We start from the raw sequence: 23,119 nt of genomic DNA, 5'->3' as shown, positions 1-23,119 counted from the left end.
GTGTGTGTGGAGATATTATCTGCACAGGGTTTGTCTCCCAGTAGACTTTCTCTGGTAGTTTCTGTCTTTCTCTCTCTCTCGCTCTCTCTCTCTCTCTCAGCACTTGTCATTGAAACAAAATTCTTAGCGATAAGTCGGCATTTTTTTTCTTATGGGGTGTTACAGAAGTAGAAGAGCTCAGAGAATAGTCAGATAAACTGTTGTACTTTCTACATGATTACAGGATTATTGTCATAACCTTTCCAAGTGCAAGAATATTGCCGACTCTAAATGACACCATAAAAATTAACATAAAACAATGAATTACACTGTTTTATCCAGCTCGCTTCACTACTCTTCAAAGGTGATTTTGCTTTTTTAATAAATTCATCTTACAGTAGAGCACAACAGTGAATGCACATAACATCTGGGTGACTGTTGACATTAATGCTATGACAATAATTTTCTTTTGTACAATCAAACTTTTTCCCCTTTTCCTTTCCTTCTGACAGATTATACTTCTTGTCTCAAAGTTTTTCTTTTCACCACCAGTTATAAAAATAGATTTTCTCACACCAATCCAGCAACTCTGAACTCTGAGTCCCATTCAACAGAAATGCAGCAAGCCTGCCCTCTGCTGGTTCATACTGGCCAGGGTAATACCACCTAACTGACATGTGTATTTGTGTGTGTGTGTTTCAGATTGGGAGTATTGGTTGCCTATACTGCAAACCATAATATCAGCACTCATATCAAGAGCACTCGCCGGTTCATCAACACCAACATGCGAGACCTGAAGACACTTGCCAACAACACACCTGCAGTATGCACACTTTGGCACACTTATACACACATACATTTAAAAAAACAAAACATTAACATTTTATTACTGCTCTGATTTACTGTGTGCCCTGTGTTGCAGCAAATTAACTACCTGACAGCCCAGTACACCACAGCAAAGAACAAAATCCTGTCCGACCTCGACAGTAAGTTGATCCCAGGACTCATCACGTTTGTCTCATGCCTCTCACTTTGTTTGCTTGGGTCTTCCTGTGCTTACAGTGCAATAAAAGCCTCTGATTTTCTGTGTGTCCTGCAGACATTGGACCGGTGCTGGGGGGGAGGATCCACAGTCAGCTGGAGAAAGAGGTGGTGCCGTCCCTGGACACTGCTCTGCGTATGGCAGGAGGTGATGCTCCCTCTGTATAAACATTCAGTACGATCCTTTGCTGAGCTCACTGTCAATGTCGACGTTCATTAGAGATAACACTGTCTCCTGTTTCTGATTTCTAATTGGTTGTAAATAATTCCCGTTTGACAATATTCGGTGAAACAAACCTCAGTTTTTTCAATTACAAAGTCACAACAATACAAATATAATCGTACATATTACAAGTAACTGAAATTTTCCAACACACTATTACTGTCATACAGTTGTAATAATAAGGCCGAAAGTAATCGTTTTCAAAAATCCATGTTTTTGAAAACATGGTAAATATGGAACTGAAGCTCGACTTCCAAGTTATACCGGAAATCAAAAAGCAATCAAAATTTTTATTAGATAGTTCAGCTCAGTTTTGCTTAATTTACAGTTTCTAATTATTGTCTTAAACGTGCAGCTTCCTCTTTTCAGTCTTTTACGTTACTTCTCAACCGTTGTCTAACTTTCTTTTCCTCTTCAATTCTCTCATATTTCCATTTATCTCAAGCTAAAGTTGAGAATGCCATCAAAGGTAATCAGAGCTGATTATTGGTGCAGTGCTCGTGATTCTGTGTTTCCAAGTGTTAGACTCAGATGGTGATCCTAAACTACTGATTTATCCTGAAAACAAACTCTTCCTCTTGTTCTCCTTTGTGGATTGTTGATTTGTGGTCAGTGTGATACTGCTGATAGTCTTGCGGTGTATGTACTTGTGTGAGGACCAATCATTTCACAAAACAACACACTACTGTGGATTATTTTGGTATAGTTTATGTGGAAAATCCTCCATCTGTTGGTTGTAGCTATGCGGGAGACCAAGGAGGCCCTGGAGAGTGTCAGCTCCTCCTTGGAGGTGCTTCAAGAAGGTACAGGGAAACTTCAGTCCAGTCTGTCAGGGGAGCAAGCCTCCTTGTCCAACACCCTGTCCGATCCAGCCTGTACCAACGGAGCTGTCTCTCCCACCTGCAACACCATCCGATCCACGCTGCCTCAATTAGGAGTCAATGCAGACTTCTTGAAGGTATGAAGGAGTCATAGAGCAGCAATCAAAACAAACAAGAAGACATTTCTAGTTTTTCTAGTTTCTCTGATCGTCTTCTTTCACGTCTTCACTTTCTACTCCTCAGCTTCCCAATGTCAATCACGCCATGGCCAATGTCAATACACTCCTGGGAACTGATCTCAGCAACATTGTGCAGAAGGTTAGTCTCTGTCTCGTCTGAATCATCTGTTAATGTAAAATACATGACTGTGACATTAAAGGGGACATATTATGCAAAATCAACTTTTTAACCATTTTAATACTGATATTTGGGACTCTGGGGGCCCTACCAGTCGCCAAAGTGTGGAAAAACAATACTCAGTCATGTTTTCGTGGTTCCGCTTAGTGTAAGTATAGGCGATAAAACGCTCGATGTTGAATTCCCTGCGCTTATGACGTCAGCATGCGCATTTCACCGCGAATGTTACCGCCCCACCAGTACGTTTACTTCGCAAGCTCCACCTTAGCTCCACCTTGTCCCTGCGAGAGTGCAGGCGAGGGAGAAAGAGCGGTATTATGTCAACGCGGCGGGACAAGTGTGCTGCACAGTGGAGCACAGTGTTTTACAGAGGATTTTATATATGAAGCTAATGTGCCGGATAAAGTCAGCAATCGTGTGTTCGCACCACTTCACATCAGACTGCGGCCAGCGGTTGCTGTATTTAGTCAGGGGACGTATTTCACCGACGTACAAACACACAAATTGTTAAGAAAAGATCACATAGAGCTCATAACTGACCATTCTGACACTTCCTAATTAAACATATTTGTTCAGTACGTCCTCCATGACCGGAGCACAGACTCGCCACCGCTGATCGCCAGCTCGCCGGAGCACCGGAGCTGGTCAGTGGTGGTGAGGTCTCCGGAGCACAGTCTCCGGTCTGATACAGCAACATACATTTTATTCAGTTTAGGCTATCGGTGACACAGAGAGTGTAGCACCGCTGCACAGAGAGTCAGCGGCGAGCTGCATAAACAGCTGCTTTATGTGATTGTATCAGACTGAGTCTGTGCTCCGGTCATGGAGGACGTACTGAACAAATATGTTTAATTAGGACGTGTCAGAATGGTCAGTTATGAGCTCTATGTGATCTTTTCTTAACAATTTGTGTGTTTGTACGTCGGTGAAATACGTCCCCTGACTAAATACGGCGACCGCTGGTCACAGTCTGATGTGAAGTGGTGCGAACACACGAACACACGATCTGATACAGCAACATACAGTTTATTCCGCTTACACGGTGATCGCCAGCGCTGATCGCCAGCTCGCCGGAGCACCGGAGCTGGTCAGCGGTGGTGAGGTCTCCGGAGCACAGTCTCCGGTCTGATACAGCAACATACATTTTATTCAGCGCGCCGCTGGCGAGGCTATCGGTAACACAGAGAGTGTAGCACCGCTGCACAGAGAGTCAGCGGCGAGCTGCATAAACAGCTGCTTTATGTGATTGTGTCAGACTGAGTCTGTGCTCCGGTCATGGAGGACGTACTGAACAAATATGTTTAATTAGGAAGTGTCAGAATGGTCAGTTATGAGCTCTATGTGATCTTTTCTTAACAATTTGTGTGTTTGTACGTCGGTGAAATACGTCCCCTGACTAAATACGGCGACGGCTGGTCGCAGTCTGATGTGAAGTGGTGCGAACACACAAACACACGATCTGATACAGCAACATACAGTTTATTCCGCTTACACGGTGATCGCCAGGTCTCCGGAGCACAGTCTCCGGTCTGATACAGCAACATACAGTTTATTCAGCGCGCCGCTGGCGATTAGCGCTGGCGATCAGCGGTGCTGCACTCTCTGTGTCACCGCTGATCTTCTGTTCCTAAGTGTTTTTAACTGATTTACAGTTGGACAGTGTTCGGCTCGATCCTTATGTAGGACGTCTCTTCCTGTGACGGCACTCTCGCTGACATGTTGATATTGTCAGAGAGCTAGTGGAGGGAGGGGGAGACGAATAGAGCTGTAAAGCGCTGTAAAGAGGACAAATCAGAAACTCCCTGGAAGAAGTGGGTGTGTGTTTGCCTGTGTCTCATTTGCATATAAAGGGACCATGCACGAAAACCGAGCGTTCTGAAAGGGGCGGGTTTAGCAGGGTTATTGAACTACTATGATTCTTCATCCTTATGGTATTTTGACCAAAGCATGTCACTGACATGTTCATTAGGACACCAGGGAACTATTTTAATGGGGGAAATAGGGTATAATATGTCCACTTTAAAGCTATTGAAAATAATTTGGTTTTTTTTAATATATTTATGCAATTAAAGAACGACTAAAATAAAGGAAAAACACTACAATCACATACAAAGAGAAAAGAGGTTTGGTCTCGAGTCACTGTCTCACATGACATGAAAATATTTAATCTATATACATAAATATTCATATATAAGCACAATTGTAAATACAAAGAGCATAAATGTGCATCCTGCCTACGTCGTAATACAACATTTGTATTGTAAAATATTCACGAAAACCATTAGAATTAATGAATTTATTCTGGTTTTAAATTTTGCACAGCATTGTTGGATATTAATTTGAATATAAATATTTAAAAGAAACACAATATATTTAAGTAATGCCAGATATAAATGCACAGGCCAGTGGATTTTATTTCATCACCTGAATAATGAATGTAGGTTAAAATCACGTGTTAATTCATGTTTTTTCTTAACCATCCTTTCTTTTTTTTCTGTCCACTTCCAGGGTTACTCGTCTTTTAATGACACACCAAGACTGGTTAAAGAGCAAACTAAAAATATCGTCACAGGTACAGAAGAGTATACGTTAATTTGTGTTTGTTTGTTTAGTTGAATTAAAAATGAATTATGCTGCTTTACAAATGTGATCAGATTAGGTCTGACTGTAGTATTTTCACTTCTTTTTTCTTACTCTCACCTTAATGTGCACACTGGTGGACAATGAAACCATAGCTCTTCCTCGTAAGTCCTCTTTCGTCCCTTTTCACATCTAAGGGAAACGGGCATTTTCTAGTTTCTCTCTCTGATGTCATGTTTCTGCTTGTGTGTGTGCAGGAGTGAAAGGCATGCTGGATAAGATCGGCACAGAGATAAACAACTTCGCCAAGATGTTCCCGGTGGAATCATCTCTGGCCAATTTCACCATTTTCCTCAATGAAGGACAGATGAAGATTGAGGCCTTTTACCCACAGATTGACCAGATGGATTTCTACAGGTTTGTTTCTGTGGATGCAAAATATGTGTTATTTCAGGTTTATTGTTTGTATTTTGGTGAGGTTATCATTTGGCTGAGGCTCGAAGACATTTATGCAAATCATAATGACCTCACAAACAGTGTCTGTCTGTGTGTGTGTGTGTGCTGCAGGTGGATCGGCTGTGTGGCGGCTCTTTGCATGGTCGTCCTGGTCCTGGCTTTCAACATTCTGGGGCTACTGTGCGGCACCTGTGGCTACGACAAGCAAGCTTCACCCACAACCCGAGGATGTCTGTCAAACACTGGCGGCAACCTGCTTATGGCGTACGTTACCGTGACGACTATCCAACACTCAACCTGAAACGAGTACTGAGACAATGTCTGTCAAATTTGAAATGTAACATATGGTTAAAATATGTCTTAATAGGCAAAAGATACTATTTATGTGTATATATTTTCAATAACATGCATCAAATTAAATTGTGATGTATTTATCTAACATGTTTCTAAGAAATGTCTAGTTTACCTTGTTATCATTACATAAATGGCAGTAAAGTAGTCAGACCCATTGTAGTATGCCCATTTTAGATTTTTCAGGTTATGATTATTTGTTAACTTCTATTTTAAACATGGGAAACACTGGCATACACTGTCATGTGTCACAGGATTATGGCAGCATTGTCCCTGCTGAATAATAATGCCAGAAAACAGGAAGCAGATGCTTCTTCTTCATGAGTATGTGTCCCACACCATCTCTCTCTTGCTCTTTCAGTGGGGTGGGCTTCTCCTTTGTCTTTTCCTGGGTGTTGATGGGCATCGTGACCACCTTGTTTGTTGCCAGTGGCAACGTGGAGAAGCTAATATGTGAACCGCTGGCTAACAGACAGATATTCCAGGTACTGACTTCAAACTTCACTCTTCTCTCTGCCTCTCCCTGCCTGGTTTGTCTTAGAGATATTTATCTGAGCATGGATGTTATTACATAACAGACAACACTGTGTGTGTGTGTGTGTGTGTTCAGATCATAGACACACCGTTCATGGTTCATCCTGCCAAGAAGAACTTCCTTCCTGGGATGCTGTTTCAGAACCCAAACATTGACCTGACTTTGGGAAGCATGTACAGGTAAAATGACAGCATCTGATATGCACACTCTACAAAATGCATTAAGTTAAAAGGTTTTTTAAATAAAATCCTGAGGTCTGAATATGTGAAGATGCTGTGTTTGTCCTGTAGGGAGTGCTTCGAGAACAAAGGTCTGTATCACGCTCTGCAGCTGGAGACCATGTTCAACATCAACTCCTTCCTCAACAGAACTGTCGTGAGTGTCACTTTATTCTGAAGGAACTGATGGTCAGTGACAGTGAGGTAACATGTCGGCATGTTTGTCTCTCCACAGTACAACAAGGATCTGGCCAAAGTGTTTGAGAGTGTGCAGGTCGACTTGCATGACATCACACTCCTGGAGCAGGCAGGCAGAGACAACCTCATCAACTTTGCCAACTCAGGAATTGGACAGATTGACTATGAGACATACTTGGCTGAGGTAATCTGCTCAAATCCAGACTGATGCCTGAGTAAATTTGAGTTGAAAACTGAAAGGTGTTAACCCCGTGTTGTCAATAAATGTCTCGCTGTAGGTGAATAAGGGCGTCACTCTCGTGGATCTCCTGTCCTTCGCCACAGATCTGGAGGCTCAGGCTGACCAGCTGGTGAGTCTCATTGTTACTGTGCTGACAGGTGAAGTTAAGCAGAGGCAGCTCTGATTTCTGTGAGTAAACAGGACACATTTTCTACTCTTCAAACTACACAGACACAATGAGGACCTTCACATATACTTATTGTTAAATATTCCTGAAGTAATTGCTAAACAACTGTAGTGCTCATCATGTCGCACAAGTGAACGACGACTGTTGAGTTACTTGTTGTGTGGCTTTGGGATGTAAATGTTTTTGTAACACTTATTGAAGTCTGCAGGATATCATCCACCATATGTTTAGTCAGACAGGCTGTCTGGAAAATAATTTCCCCTCATGCTGACTGATCAGGGGGAACAGGCTGCCCATTCACTCTGAGCACTCTTACGTTTATAGCATTAACACATGTATAGGTACAGGGACTGTGCCATTGAAAGGCTTGTGGGACAAAGGGATTAATGTGTATACCGCGTGTATTTACAAGAAAATGCCCAAATGAGCCCAAAGATTATAGTATTGTAAGTTGTGTCGGAATAGATGTTTGCGTTCATTGCTTTTTTTGTTTGTTTGTTTGTTTGCAGCCACGCGGTGCCCTGGAGAATGCACTGAGAGGACATGCCAGCAGTATCAGGCAGATTCATAGAGATCAGGTGGTGCCCATGGAGCAAGCAATGGTAAATCCCCTCTCTCACAGCACAAACATGAACAATAACAATAACACAATTCAGTCCCTACACCTCTTCCTCACTTTGTCTTGAAGAAATTGATGTAAAGAGCAGGAATTGTTTTATGAATCTCACAAAATGTCCCTGTACACGGAGATAATTATTCATTTATTTCGCAAAGAGATTCTCAGATTATGTGACTCCTCATTATGTTGCTTTAAAAATACAGTATGGCAAAACGCATGTAAAAAAACAATCGAAACGAGTGATGTTGAAGCATGTTTCATGTCATTCCTAATAGTTAGTTTTACCTGTGTTCACTTCCACTCAGTGCTTTTTTTCTCTACCTCCTTTTCTTTCATAAAATGGTGACAGAAATATGTCAAAGCGCGGGTGAGTCGCTGGTGTCAGTTGTCGATGTCGAGTGTTTTTGTTTGTAGCGTTGTGGTTGGTGTTGTGAGGTGACACAGTATTTCTAAATGCACGTTTTGAACATGCATTTGTCTTGTTTGAAAACTCTCTGTGTCTTCTTTCTCAGAGCACTCTGAGTCAGAGTATCAAGCAGCTGCAGCGGATGTCCAGCGACCTGCCAGTGAGAGAACACACAAGCAAAAACCATCATCATGTCATTTGTAACTGCTTCCACCTCAAGTTCAAATAAATGTTTCTGTGTCTCAGGTCAAGGTCACTAATATCCTGAGTGCCATTGATGCAGCAGAGTACCTCATCATTCATAACGCCTCCCATGTGGTGAAGCAGGTATGAAGTAGCTTTACAGAACTATGTACATGATGTGACCTAATATTGTGGACAACTGTTGTTAGCTGTGTTATATTGGGTTTAAATTAATGCTTAAAATATACTGTGGTTATATACATTTGTCCTTGCCAAGATTCTCTTTGAGTTTCAGTATCTGAAATATCTATATAAACGCTTAATATCCTCAAATGCAGGAAAGGAATATATTCTGTAAATAAAAAAAATGACCCATTGCAACATGTCAGAAACAGTAAAAAAAGAACCACAGACAGCATATTCACAGTATTTTTAGCAATGAAAGAAACAAGTACAAGACTATATTTCCCGCCCTATCACTTAAATTGATCATGCATCAGAAAAGAATGAACATCAGTGATGATTAGAGCATGACAAATGTACTTCACAACTAATATAATATATGTACTAATAACAATTGTGAACTATTTCAATAATCCTAACAGTCCCGTGTATCCTAACACTGCTTCTCTGTTTTATAGGAAACAAAGGGCTACATGCAGAGTTTAGTGGGCTACTTCAAACAGTACACCCAATGGGTTAAAATCTCTGTGAGTATTTTATTCATCTTTTCTTTCTTTTTTTAAGTGTTGGAACACAAAAAAAGCACAAAAACTCTAAGTCATTGTGTTTATTTAGTTGGGGAGGTTCAGTGTTGCTGTAGTGTGTAGGTCTGTTACATTCACACCACTGTTAAATGAGTTCACACGATACTGATGAACCCATCAGCTCCAGTCTTGGTATAGCAGTGTGACAGAGCCCTGAGACGGCTTAAGTACGATTGTTCAGTTTTATGTGGTCGTATGAGGCACTGACATAGTCCGCACTGACAGCGCTGTGAAGAAACAGTCACTCACCCTCACTGAATACATGGCTGCCAGTGTGGACGTAGGGAAAATCAGATATGAGCCGATTAATCAAAAGCTACACCTGCTTAAGTCTATATTTTATGAATATAATATGAAGTACAAATACTTATAAATATTACACCACACATGGGCGACGTCTTTTTATCTGGCTCGCAACTTCCTCACAGGTTACCTCAAGTTGTAAATACAGACCAAACATTTTGCACCTTCACGTTAACAGAAAATAAATAAATATTTAATTAGTAAAACACAGCCACAGACAGCATTTTTACTTATATAAAGTTGGTTTTAATAACACTTTTTATTTGTGGCCCCCTTTGCTTGCTTCATTTATGTCAGTAGCCCACCACTGTATTAGACAGTCTTTTCTGACTGGAAACTGAAGTTTGTAAACTGTTCACTCCAACAGTCTAGAGAGAAAATAAGTGTTTTTTGCTTTTTGATGCATTTTAATTATGTGGGAGCTCCTGCAGGTTCACTTACAGTAACTGTGTGTTCATATCAGTAAAGAGGAAAGGAAGTTTAATGCCATTCATGCATTATCAATATTTTTATATGTATAGTATATTATGTGTGTGTGTGTGTTTGCTTTTCCTTACAGTTGACCACTGAGGTGGCTCAGTGTAAACCCATCAGTAACATAGTGGACAGCATGGAGATCGTAGGGTGCAGCTTCGTAGTCGATTCAGTGGTAAGTGTGTGTGTGCGTGTGTGTGCGTGTGTGTTTGTTTTAGACCACATGTACAGTATGGGAACAGTATGTCCTCCAGTCCTCCACACATGTTAGGAGGCAGGACGGGAACATACAGTACAGTACATGTACTGTATGTACATCTTCTGGCACTGCACACTCTGGCGCCCTTATAAAGTAAAATGCCAAGGATGAAGTAAACTGTTTGGTAGATAACAGCCTTCGATATATAATTATCAGCATTGTACATACAAGCTTATGTATACTCAGTATATTCTGCTCTATATTTGCTTGTCTTACTTTATGTTTGCATGACATTCATATTTATTTCACATTTATATTACTCAACAACTGAGACAGCTATTTATCATAGTAACATAACTAAATAATCCAAAATGAAAAAGGTTATATCGTCATATAGTTATAATGTTAAACATGTTTCAAAGAAGTTCAGTTTTATTCCTAAGGTCAACCAGATGAAATGTGAAACGTTACAGTTGATTTTGTTTTTCAGAACACATTCTGGTTTGGTCTGGGAGCCAGCTGTATCTTCATGATCCCCAGCATCATCTTCTCCATCAAACTGGCCAAGTATTACAGAAGGATGGACACAGAGGACGTCTTTGAAGAGTGAGTTCTAAACGACACGCATGCTCATTTATTCTTCACAGAGTTCTTAGTTTTACTCTGTGCTCCCTCAAACATCTGTCTGTGCTCAGTTAAAACATAATTAACAGATCCTTCTCTTCTCTCTTTCCCTTTGTCATTATTTCGGTTTCATGGCCGTTGATATTCTTCCGTCATGTTTTTTCGCCTCTCTCCAGCTCCTCTTACCCGTGGCTTGTTGCACTTTGATGCACACGTTTGTCTTCCTCCTCATGTGCACTCTCTTTTGTGGTATGGAAAACTTCAGCTTTGAATCTCATCCTGCCACAATCTTCATCACAAATCACACGCACGACTTTGTGTCCCTTTGCATTCTCGGATTCTTGTTTCGTCATCTTCCCTCTGCTTTCACCAGTCCTCCCGCTCTCTTTATCGCCTGTGCTCCCTCGCTCTTGTGTTGCATTCTGGGTAATACAGGTAATCATGGTGAACAAGTGTGCAGTATCCATGGAAACTTCAGGGTGGTCAGGTCCGAGCCGTGACCACCACGTGTGCTTGCTTGCGTGTTGAGGTACTAATCGGTGGAGGGAACATTTGGAGGGTGTGCAGACAGAACTAAACGAGCCACACGAGATTTCTCCACACATGTATTAAGAATTCCCCATGTATGTGTTTGTATTGTGTGTGTTTGTACTGTATGTGTTGTCGTGTGTGCACATGTAGCTCTCCCTATCCCGACACTCTGACGCGGTTTCCTCGGGCCTCTGCTCCCCCGAGCTACTGCGACTGTTGACCCACAGGAACATTCTTGCCTTTGAAGAGGTACTAAGTATACGTTACATAAACACAACCACTAATACACTTCTATATGAAGTAACCATCTAACAACCACCAGCCATCACCAATCTCTCTTAAACCAAACAGAGAGCGTCCCTGATGTCTCACCGTTTTTCTTTCACAACAGTGTTTCGTGTCTTCTTCTTCAACCCTCAACCATCCCTTTTTTTTGTTCTTTCTTTTTTTTTTGTCTTACTGCTATTAACCACTGACATGATTACACTCAACAAAGGACACATTAATACTTAATGACCACAGTCAGTGTCCAATAACTGACACTGGTTTCTTTGGTCGTTTTGAATGTTCCTTTGTGGATTTGCTAAACATGAGCAAACATTTAATGGTTTGCGGCAGGGGTCTCAAACTGGTGGCCCGGCGGCCACATGTGGCCCTCCAGTCGATTTCATGTGGCCCTCCAAACAATATCAAGTTGTAACGAGTCATTTCCATATGTTTTTATTTTTAAATTAATAGATACATTTTGCATCATAAATATGTTTTTTTTTTATTGTTGCATATGAAAACAAGCACTTATATAACTTTATTTGTAAAGCACAAAACAAACAGTGGATCAAAGTGCTGTACAGAATAATGGATAAAAGACAGAAAAGCTCACACGAGGCCAGAGTACATACAGTATAAAAAAAAGGAATTAATAGGGCATATTGATATGTAATTTTGAGCTCATAATGTCCACCGCAACTGTTGCTTTTCCCATAAACGTTGTTTTTTTTTTTTTTACTTGACTGGCCCCTGACTGACCAGTCGAGACAGTCAGTGGCCCACAGGTCATTTGAGTTTGAGACCCCTGGTTTGTGGGCTATAAAAAAGTTCTCACCCAATCCTTTATTTTGTTTTATTATTTTAAGAGTAAAATACAAGATAAGATTGTTCAATGTGCACTGTTGGTATTGCAATGACTGCAGGTTTTAGGCGTCAGGGAAAATAGACTTGTTCATAAACTCAGATTTCATTTTATTTTTTATTTTTCCATAGTGGACAAGAGAACTGGAACTGAGATTTCCCATGTGGTAAGTTTTCTTTTGTTTCATTCTCTTCATTACGTAGGAATAGTGTAAAATGAATTGCTGATGAGTTCTGACACGGATGCTCTCTTTTCCATGACTGCTGGACTGTCCATTTGTGAACTGTTTAGACCTTTTACAACTTCCAAAGACAAACGGGAAGAATGACAACAATCCAGAGCTGTGTGTGGAGGAGGTCCCACCACAGTAACTACTTCAAACCAAAGGACCTCCAATGCCAGCGAACTGTAACTTATATCATCCACACCAGCATCAACAGTTCCTCTAGTGTTTCATCGAGTACTTTAACCAACGTCAGAACATTTTCCTGCAGTTAGATTTACATATAGACAATGAATTTGTACTAACATTATCGGTTTTTACTTGGTGACACATGTCATTTTTTTATGCTTTCAAAACTTTTGAAAGTTTTCTATATTTTGTTCATGTTTGTTTTATAACATGTAAGTAGTTTTTGTAGTAGTAGCAATTTTGTGAATATATTTGTGTTAGCCTGCATCATTTTGGCTCCACGTGTTTGCACTGACCAGGTGGATCTTCAGGAAATAGTGTTATATTTTGATAAATGCCGTCCATGTCCGTGTCAAACTACCAGGAGTTTGATGAGCAGAAACCAATCTCTTGTGCGTATGTTAAATAACAGCAGCCAGTTAGCTTAGCATGATGACAAGACAAGACAGTTTTATCTGTCACCATTTAACTTTTACCACATCTCCATTGCTATAATACACAGGACTCACAGTGAAATAAGGAACAAAATGTGTTCCTTATCTGTTCAATGTGTCTTTTATCTTTCAAATACGGAACAAATCCTTATTTACTGGGGGGGTTTTAGCATGTGAGCATGCTAACATTTGCTAATTCACAAAAAAACCGAGTCAGATTGTTTTAAACCAAAGTTTTTAAATCATCCTCATTAAATATTAAATGTCAGCCTTATGTTCGGAGGAGGATTACCACAGTCAATGGCAGCGTTAACATAATCCATTTTAATTTGTTTTGGTCTGGACCAAAGCTTGTTTTTAGGCTAACATTGCTAACTACTCCTATGCCTTTAACATGGCTAAAGCATCCATTTGAGTTTGATTTTATACATATTAAAGTAATTAGTTATAAAGTGGTGACTACTTACTGGACATTTGGCTGATTTTGTTGCCACAGTAAGAATTTATCCTCTATCTCCAATGTTTGTGCTAAACTTAGCATTTAAGCTGTAGCTTAATATTATACAAACGTCATCTACTTTGCTAATTCTTAACAAAGAAGTGGAAAATTGTATTCACACATTTTTAAAATATTCCTCTCAACACAGACCAACAAAACTTTAATCCTTTAAAAATGTAGATTCTGTATTAGTCCAGAGTTTCCTAGTTCATGCTACCACAAGAGGCAAAGTGCTACAAGCTATTCAACACACATACGACCTAACGCGGTTTAAAGACAAACAACATGTTGTGTCGTAGGAACTTCTTGACAGACAATTTGTGACGGCTTAGTTGCTTTGTTTTGTCAGATTTATTTTTTGTTTGTTTTCTGGAGTTTTACAAATAAAACTCTCAAGAGGCTTTGGTTTCACTCACACACACACTCCTGTGTATACACAATTACAAGCAAAAGCCAGAGTTTGTGGCGAGGACAATAATGTGTGAATAAAAACGTCAATTCAGTAAGTTTCTGCTTTGTTTTTGTGTTTCTTCCGTAAAGCCACTGCTGTATCATATGTTAAAACAACTGAAAATGTAAGTAAGCGCAGGTATGAATGGAAAAAAAAAGGATTTCATCCACCAAGAAACACACCTGGGATTAATCCTGTAACATTAATCCAACAGCAAAAATGGCTCACGACTCTCTTTTTTTGGTGGGGTTGACAGGTTTGAAGGAAGCAATGATGGTCTTGGCAGTAACTGCAGTTTCGTGACGCTGTCACATCCAATCAGACCACACTGACTGTATTTAGGAGAACGTCTGTAAACACACACATCTTTCTTACAGGAGAACATTTTCTCTCCCCCCAACAGATTGATGGCTATGAAAGTAAGTCGTCCTTGGGGCATGCATGTGTGCATTTTTACATATGTGTACGTGCGGTCTGTTCTTCCGGTTTGCGCTTCATGTGGATTATATGCATTTCTTAAAAAAGTCAGTGTCTGTTTTTCTGTTCAGTATTGGACGTTAAAACTGCACTGGCACCAAACCAAGATGATTTAACTGACATTTAAAGCAGAACAAAACATTGATACTGGATACTGTTGTCTTTCCATGTGACATGCAATTATCAATAGATGGTGGTGATTTTTGTGCAAATCTGTCTCACTTTTTGTGCCACACAGTTGAAAGCGGGATAATAATAATAATAATATTAACCTAAAGGTTGCAAAATACTTTACAAAATAACAATAAAACAAACATAAATAGTCAAAAAATAATTCACAACATTAAGAGAACAGGTCAGTTAGTAGAAGAAACAATCAAAACTGTGAAAAGTCTGGTTTCCCTGCAATTCCCTGCCCTCTTGTACATGTATTCTATACACTAAGAATGTCATTTTGTGGCATTTCTTTTGGAAAGTTTTCTTGCCCTTTAAATAAAGTTCTGTGTTTGAATGTAACCACAGCATTAGTTTGTAGCTCTGATGCAAAACTAACGGTGCATCTTCAGGAGAACATGGAGAGGATTTAGTTTTAAAGGGTCAGAGATCGACTTTTAGCTCTTCAGCAAATTACTCCGGGCTGCAGTTGGGCTGTCGTCCTCTCCTCATCATCAGCAGTCAAAGAAACTCTTATGTGAGATTATATAATGTCTCACCACAAACTTTGGCTTCATGTGTAGCCTCCTTCAGTCCAACAGAACCACTGACCCTCTCCCCATTTCCTCCATCAGTTTATGTTCTCCCCCTCCCTCTATCTAACCTATCATTTTTTTTATTTTGTGTGTGTGTGTGAGAGGGAGAGAGAGGAAGAGGGAGGGTTTAGTGCAGGAGGAGGAGTTTGGGTCTTTCGCCTCACCTGAATAATACCTTCTTTGTGAGCTGAAACTTTATAAAGCCATTCACGTATGCGTCCTACCCTGGCACACGCTGACATTCTCTGTGGACACATACATACACATTATCCCAAACCCACATCCATCCATTCATTCATTCATTCATTACTGACACAAGCATGGAAGCTGTGGCGAGAGTGTCGCTGCTGTTCCTAGCTGCGACTGTTTGTGTGTCAAACGCTCAGACCAACAACGGCAGCAACGACAACAAACAGCAGCAGCAACAAAGAAGCATCTGGGATGAGCCCATAAGATTCAACACCAAGGCCAAGGACTCCTGTACTATGGTGGTGTCGGGAGCTGGGGACTATACTCGCCTGCGTGTCTCCTGCAAAGGTCCTAGCCAGGGCCAGACTGTGGGACGCTCCTACTACTGCGACTTCCAGGGAAAACCCAACCTGTGCCGTCCTTACAACGTCAACCCTCGCCACTACTTCACCCAGATGATGTGGGACTTGAGGAAGCTTAGTCATGCCTGCCAGGGAGCCAAAATCTACCGCCCACAGATGTGCAAGAAGCACCCTGACGAGGCCCAGATGACCTTCGTGACCTCCTGGCCCAGGTCCTCAAACCCCAAGCCCTCAAAGCCCGTGCAGGAGCCACGAAAACCTGTCGTGCCAGTCCAGATCAAGCCTGTCGCTACTCCTAAACCTGCCAAACCCCAGACATCTCAGCCCGTCAAACCTCAGCCAGGCAAGGCCCCCCAGATCAAGAAAACTACCCCCAAGCCTGGGAAGACCACTACTCGTACCACAGAGCAGCCAGAGTCCCCATCCTCCCGTATGGCTTCTGAGTACTGCTGGAAGAGCTTCCACGGCGTCTGCTCCTACGTCATTAGCTGGTTCCAAAACTGAGGCGATACTGCAGGCAAAGGTAAGTGAAAAAAGAAACTCTGCATACTCCAAATGGAAATCTATTACTTTTTTTGTAGAAATGTGTCTGTAACAAGCAACAAGAAATAACCTTTATCTTTATTAACGTTTAAAAATTCCTGCATTTCTTATTGTGTCAGGTTTAGAAACGCCAGCGACAGATCCAGTCAAGACTCTTCTCGTCTACATTTGACCACTCCAGGATCTGAATGGGAGCCTCTGGAGTCTTTTCATCACCTTGTGAGGTTTCATCTCCCCGCACTGCAACATCGAAATGGCTGAGCCAAAATCACTCACTCTACGACTGTGTGTTGTTTACAGATGTCATGTAATGTACGTTCCATTTTTTTATATCTGTACAACACCCGCGGCAAGACCAAGGGGAAATACAGCCGGGATGTGATTCTGTTTGTATACGATGTGAAATTCCCCCCTTTGTCAACAATGTTAATCACTGCAGTAAACGTGAAAGACGTAAAGTCAATAAAGTCTCCTCTCCGTCTGTGTGGTTCTGTTTCTTCGTCTGAGCTGAAACAAGCAGCAGTTTTGTTTTTTTTTCACACATCCTTTTTTCAAAGACGCCCTTGTTTGGTTTCACCGCCGTCTGTAACAACATGTCTGCTGTCCGACTGCAGAGGAAGCTGTTAATTCACAGACACAGACCGAGGTGACGACGCCTCAGCAAACCCAAACACTTAAGAGCCACTGTGTGCAGGGACAGAGGACGTCTGTGTGGAGTGGCTGCACACACAGACACACACTCACACTCAGACATAAACACACACACGTATAGTGGGTAAAGAAAGGGGATACAAGTCTCTTTACTCAAGTCAGTGCAGCTTCTTTAATTATTTAATCAAAAATAATTAATTTCAAACCCATCGTGTGCAACTGAAGAGTGTTAAACGACATCAAAATACAATAATAAAATGATGAAATAAGCATCTATATTCAACTTTATGTTATATAGGCCTCCATGAGACATCTTTTCTTTTATATCCTGATTTATTTTTTATTTTAGTTATTTTGTCTGGAAGTTAACGTACATGTCTTAATGTAAATCACAAAATTTACTTAAGATACAGTTTCATATCATATATTGTGTGTATATATATTTTCTATGTATATCTTTTATTGAGCGTTTAACTTCAACATACATTCCACATATACTCATTATGTGGAATGTATAATTATATACTTTATGGTCATTTTAAATTGTGCATGTAGTCCTAAGTCGTCAAATAAAAATGAAAAATAAATAAAAAGTACAAAAAAAAAAACAAGCAAACACTCACAAAGTGAAGGACAATGCACAAGTTGACTTTTCTAACAAGCCCTGAACTACCCCGGCCAAAGTGAAGTCACTCATAAATAAATAAATAATAAATGTTATATTTTAGTCTGATACATGGTTAAAGTTGATGCTTTTGTATTTCCAAACTGTTTTTTCAAGCATGTAAAGGAAAACCCCTGACATGTGTTGGGATAAATTATGAAATTACACAAGTTGTCCTAAATCAGTGTTTGTTCAACTGTTACTTATATTGTATATGCTACGTGGATCACTGATGGAAATGAAACTCTTGGATTTAAAGAGCAGGATGTAAATTATTTGTCATGTGCCGGTCCTACATGATAATCCCAGGGTTGATAAATCTTACTCTCTGCACTAATTTACTTTTACGTTCTTCATATTTTATTTATTTGTACTGAATTTAAATTGTGTAAACTCTGCCTATAAAACCCTCCTAAATGTCACGCACTGGTCCTTTAACTAAACTCTAATCTGAAGTAAATTATCCAGCATGCTCTAATCTTCAGTGGTTTGGATTTTCAGCACTTCACCAGTTCACCTGTTTCATTTCTACTGAAACTTTGTTTCTCATCAGTTTGTGTCAAAGTTGGATGACTTTACTCACGGTGAAGTGTTTTAGTGCAACCAGCAGGGGGCGTCGCAGCCATTCACCACATCAGCTTCAGTGACAGTGGAAGCTGAATAAAAGGAGAGTGTGTGAGAGAGAGAATTTAGATATTTGAGGAACTTTAACAGCTCTGCTGATACTTGACACCTGCACATTTTTTTTATTTTTTGAAAAATAATCAAATATAAGAACGAGCTGAGTGTTTTGAACGGCTCTTCAAGACCCCGGCTCCCTTCAAAGAGCCATAAATCCCAGCTCCATCTCAGTCACAGAACTGTAAGTCGACCTGAGTCAATGTCTAGAAACCAAAAGGTGGCGCTGTTGAGCAGAAAGGAAACTCTCTCTCTCTCACACACACACACACACACACAGATTGAAGAAGACATTTCATTGACTTCCATGCAGTCCCTGTAAATTTACTCTGTCCCATAAACATGAACTTAAACCTAACCTTACACCCTTTTTGTGATTGACATGTTTTTTTTTATTAGAGACACAAACAAGTGCAGCACGTGACTGTTTAAGCCCTAAAAATGAGAAAGAAAAGAATATAGATAATAAATAATAATAATGACAATGGAGCAAAACACAGTAGCATGTAAATATCTGTCACTTATATCCACATTTTGCAGTAAAATGTTTTTATACAAGAATCAGTTTGCCCTGTAGATGACCTTAAATCAGTGCTTCTCAAACTTTTTGAATAACACGTTTATTCAGATTTATTCCCAATAAGATCATTCACTCTTCCTCACATTCACACTGGTATAGTGAAATTAGATGAAGATGGAGCGACAGATAAACGTGACCCTAATTTTTATTATTTAATGTATTTATTAATTTCTTTGTTATTTGTTTCATTTTCAAAATTTCCCAGCTCCTCCTCCTTTTCCTTCAAGTACCACCAGAGGAAGCTCACGTACCATTGGTGGTACACATACCACAGTTTGAGAAACATGGGTTTAAGATAAGCAATGATAACAGAAGTTGAGCGGACTGTCAGGAGGAGCAGAAAAGTAGTAGCAATTTGATAAAACAGCAAAAAAGCAAAGGACTTGCTAATAAATATTAATTTAAATCTAATTTAATTGTATCTTATAATTTTGTTCACTTAAACAATTACAAACCAATCTAATCTTCAACATGAGTGAACCAATCTCGATGTAAATGCTTGGAAATAAATGCTAAAATTACTGAGCACTTGTCTTATCTCTTATCTCTGAGTGAGGATATAAAATGTGTTTTCAATTTTCTTTTTTTTCTTAAAAAAATACTCAAATGTTTCCAAATGTGTAAAAATAAACTGAACATGGAAATGTAACTAAAGCTTTAGGAGCCTCAGACCTCACAAGTTCAGGTAAACAAGAACATAACTTTATATGTGAGCTCAGGTAGATCTCTCACACACTCAAGTACAGGGGGATTCCCATAAATCCTGACACACCTGGAATCCTCAGCTATCCAACTTTTCTCTGACATTTCTGACACGGTGACTCACAGCAAATAAACTGATGTAATCTGTCAGATTATTGGACAGATTTCTATGGTTCCTTCCTTGTTATCACATGTCTTTGTGTGCGGTGTTGCGTCATTACAGGAGAGATAAAAGTGATGTATTTGTACAAACCTGATGTGCTTCTGCAGTAAAAAACATATCTTCTTACTGTATATTTCTATAAAGTACAGCTGGGAATGTGTGTGTGTGTGTGTGTGTGGCTGGGTTATAATCTGCCTTGTTAAAAGTCTTTAGTACAAACGCCCGCCGTCTACGAGGACACACAGATCCGTCCCTTTTACACATGAACAGTGTTTTTGATCTTGGGCTGAGCTCCTCCTCTAAAGCGGCAGTTTTCTTTAGTTTGGACATGTTGCTTCAAGACCCAACAAACACCAAAAACACTGCCAAGATTTTCTCAATGAATGTGCAGGGAGGTGTGTCTGTGTGTGTGTGTGTGTGTGTGAGAGCGAGAGTTTAGAGCTGGGTTTTGTGTTGGTGTTAGATTAGGTTAAGGTTAGGATTAGGCCAGGAGTAGTTATGGAGTAAGTCTTCAGGAAATGAATGTAGATCAATGTAATGTCCCCTGAAGTCATGGAAACCAGACTGTGTGTGTGTGTATGTGTGTGTTTGTGTTCTTTTATGTGTATCTTTGTGAGGACCAAAAACCGTATATCCCATATGGGGTGAGGACATGTTGGCTGGTCATTCTGTCACCTCTTAAAAGCGCTTTTTGAGGGTCAGGACTTGATTTAAGGGGAATATTAAAATTAGGTCGAGGTTAGGATTAACCTAAGGATTAGGTTTAGGCATTTAGTTGTGATGGTTAAGGTCATTGTGAGGGGGTTGGGAATGCATTGTGTGTGCGTGTGTTTGGGCGGGAATGGTGGGCGTGTCGCTCTACATGTATGAAAGCCATGTGTGGGACAACAGACGGTCACAAGGAGCAGCTTTTACGCACAGGAGCGCTCGGTAGTTTACGGTAAGTTAAGTATATATTTATAGATGGATTGTGTGTTTGTTTGTATAGAATCAAAATAGAATAAATGTTATTGCAAAGTATTTTGTAAACATAAGAAAACAACAAAACAACAGTGTTGGGTTCAATAATGTTCAATATAAAGATAAATGACACTAACTTTTACAGTATAGTTAATATAATGTAGGTTACTTTATTGTGGCCCTTTACATTTTAAACAGTTTAACATTTAAAGACCATTCACATGTGCTGAGTTTGAGGATTTAAGATTTATATTTATCTCCTAATTTGCGTCACTCTGTCTCTGTCTTTCAGGTTCAATAATAACTCTTTATTAAAAGACGACATGCTGCTGCTCGGCTCTGTCGCTCCCTGGATGCTGCTGGTCTTCCTTGGTCAGCATCTGTCTCTGTCCTCCGCGTCTGTGCGCAGTAAAACCCGTGGAGCGGACCGCAGCGTGGCGCCACAGTCCGGCAGAGCGCAGAGGAGCGAGAACAAGGTCGCAGCCATCGGCCGCGGCAAGTTCACACTCAAGGACAAGATGCAGTGCACGTGGACGGCGAGGGACGCGAGGGGCGCGGTGAGGCTGCTGGTCAAGTGTGAGAACCCGGAGGCGCGCGTCAAAGGCGGGACCACCGAGATGAAGTGCGAGTACACCGCCAAACCTCAGAGCTGCCCAGGCTTCCAGTCCGACCCCAAGAGCTTCTGGAAGCAGGTGGCCCGCGCGCTCAAGAGACTGCAGGGGAAAGTGTGCAGGGATGAGCGCGCGCTGGTCAAAGCTGGCATGTGTAAGCGCGCGCCCCGGGATGCGCATTTCGAGTTGGACATCAACAGTGCGGTGATCTCAGCTCAGTCAGGAGACCTGGAGACCACACCAACAACACCACAGCCCCGCACCTCCTCCACTCAGTCCTCCACTCGGCCCTCCACCTTCTCCACCTCTGTCAGACCCTCAGCCTGCAGCGGGCGCGCGGACCACAGGAAGACCGCAGAGGAGTACTGCAGCAGCTCCTGGGCCAGTGTTTGCTCCTTCTTCTTCTCTGTCCTGCAAAATGACTGTTAGTCTCCTCTCATCTCGTGACTCATTATGTATGTTGTTTCACTGTCACTACATTTCTAACCTCAGGGTCAAAGGTTAATATTATGATGCCTTTCATTAGTAGTGGGAAACCTTGGAGCAACCTCACTTACTCCCCAGGAGACTGTCCTCCAACAAAAACACAACTATGGGTCCTATGCAGGAATTATCACCCATTTTTAAATAGGCGCCCCCTAGCGGTAGTATGAATAGCATCAACCTGGTACCTTCAGTGTGTCATCATCAAGTAGCTTTAGGTTGTTTGCTTCGTGGTTGAAGATTTGTACTTAGGTGTGATTGTCACATGTTTGACTCCCATGTTAAACTTTTACAAGCACAATTTTTATGTCACAGTCTGTAACTTGCTCCCTAGTCCTGTCTGGTCTTTAAACCTCACTAACACATGTAATACCAGCGGTGCAGCTGAAAACGTACCTATTGGTCGTACTCAGGGGTTGACCAGAACGACCCATAGTTATGTTTCAGTTGCACTGAACTATAAAAATACTACAATCCTCCAACTCAACGTAACTATTGGTTATGGGTTATTATGACCCACATTTATATTTCACTTGCAGGACAGGTTGAAAAAACCATGTCGAGCGTTGCTATCGACAGGAATTGCCATGTGTTCACTCCCAGCTCCAACCTCCGATATAAATGGCACGCAGTATTAGAGCGACAAATTGGCAATAATCTGTGTGGGTGACCATATGATATATATATATATATATACATATATATATGTATATATATATATATATATATATATATATATATATATATATATATATATATATATGTATATATGTATATATACATCAGATTACTATGAGCAAGGACAGGTTATGTGATTGAAAAACTGTGCATTTTAAAGAGAACAATAGTCTATAGTGAGGGGACAAAGATGGGGATAGAGTCTTGTGTCCCGCTGTTAGAGGCTTTAATTCAAAGGGAAAACCACTGTCAAGAATATAATGATATAGCGCCTCAAAGAATAAAACATCATAATATTTTAGTGTATTGATATTTTCTTGCACCGCTTAGTAAATATTCTGTATATTTTTCTTTTACCACAAACATTTGAAACCTGCAGATGTTTCTTGTCAGATTAAAATATTAATCTACAGCATTTAATGAGATTATAAC

General features: G+C 40.6%; 3 protein-coding genes across 10 annotated transcripts in view; all 3 read left to right on the top strand.

The window, feature by feature from the left end:
• Window positions 1–14,132, top strand: part of prom1b (prominin 1 b) — a 29,019-nt gene extending 14,887 nt beyond the window's left edge. The window contains exons 5-29 of one of the 8 annotated variants that reach the window (XM_044028388.1): window positions 682–802; window positions 902–965; window positions 1,079–1,168; window positions 1,689–1,712; window positions 1,984–2,201; window positions 2,308–2,382; window positions 4,930–4,993; window positions 5,157–5,165; window positions 5,259–5,418; window positions 5,569–5,721; window positions 6,170–6,293; window positions 6,419–6,522; window positions 6,634–6,718; window positions 6,797–6,943; window positions 7,038–7,109; window positions 7,676–7,768; window positions 8,135–8,152; window positions 8,298–8,351; window positions 8,438–8,518; window positions 9,016–9,084; window positions 10,004–10,093; window positions 10,608–10,723; window positions 11,423–11,521; window positions 12,533–12,567; window positions 12,693–14,132. In XM_044028388.1, the coding sequence (XP_043884323.1) occupies window positions 682–802; window positions 902–965; window positions 1,079–1,168; window positions 1,689–1,712; window positions 1,984–2,201; window positions 2,308–2,382; window positions 4,930–4,993; window positions 5,157–5,165; window positions 5,259–5,418; window positions 5,569–5,721; window positions 6,170–6,293; window positions 6,419–6,522; window positions 6,634–6,718; window positions 6,797–6,943; window positions 7,038–7,109; window positions 7,676–7,768; window positions 8,135–8,152; window positions 8,298–8,351; window positions 8,438–8,518; window positions 9,016–9,084; window positions 10,004–10,093; window positions 10,608–10,723; window positions 11,423–11,492 (2,101 nt within the window). In that variant the 3' untranslated portion in view covers window positions 11,493–11,521; window positions 12,533–12,567; window positions 12,693–14,132. The other 7 variants (XM_044028390.1, XM_044028389.1, XM_044028393.1 and 4 more) reach the window with 7 other exon arrangements.
• Window positions 14,133–15,536: 1,404 nt separating this feature from the next.
• Window positions 15,537–16,998, top strand: fgfbp2b (fibroblast growth factor binding protein 2b). Its single transcript, XM_044028940.1, has 2 exons — window positions 15,537–16,497; window positions 16,637–16,998. The coding sequence occupies exon 1, from the start codon at window positions 15,744–15,746 to the stop codon at window positions 16,476–16,478; it is 735 nt and encodes a 244-aa protein (XP_043884875.1). The 5' UTR covers window positions 15,537–15,743; the 3' UTR covers window positions 16,479–16,497; window positions 16,637–16,998.
• Window positions 16,999–20,830: 3,832 nt separating this feature from the next.
• LOC122771363 (fibroblast growth factor-binding protein 1-like) lies at window positions 20,831–22,691 on the top strand. The gene is made up of 2 exons (XM_044028898.1): window positions 20,831–20,895; window positions 21,208–22,691. Exons 1-2 carry the CDS (start codon window positions 20,831–20,833, stop codon window positions 21,953–21,955), a joined length of 813 nt encoding a protein of 270 aa, XP_043884833.1. The 3' UTR covers window positions 21,956–22,691.
• The last annotated feature ends 428 nt before the right edge of the window (window positions 22,692–23,119 follow it).

The sequence above is a fragment of the Solea senegalensis genome, linkage group LG6 (genome assembly GCF_019176455.1).
Source record: "Solea senegalensis isolate Sse05_10M linkage group LG6, IFAPA_SoseM_1, whole genome shotgun sequence".
NCBI classification, from domain to species: Eukaryota; Metazoa; Chordata; class Actinopteri; order Pleuronectiformes; family Soleidae; genus Solea; species Solea senegalensis.
This window is presented reverse-complemented; position numbering and strand designations above follow the sequence as displayed.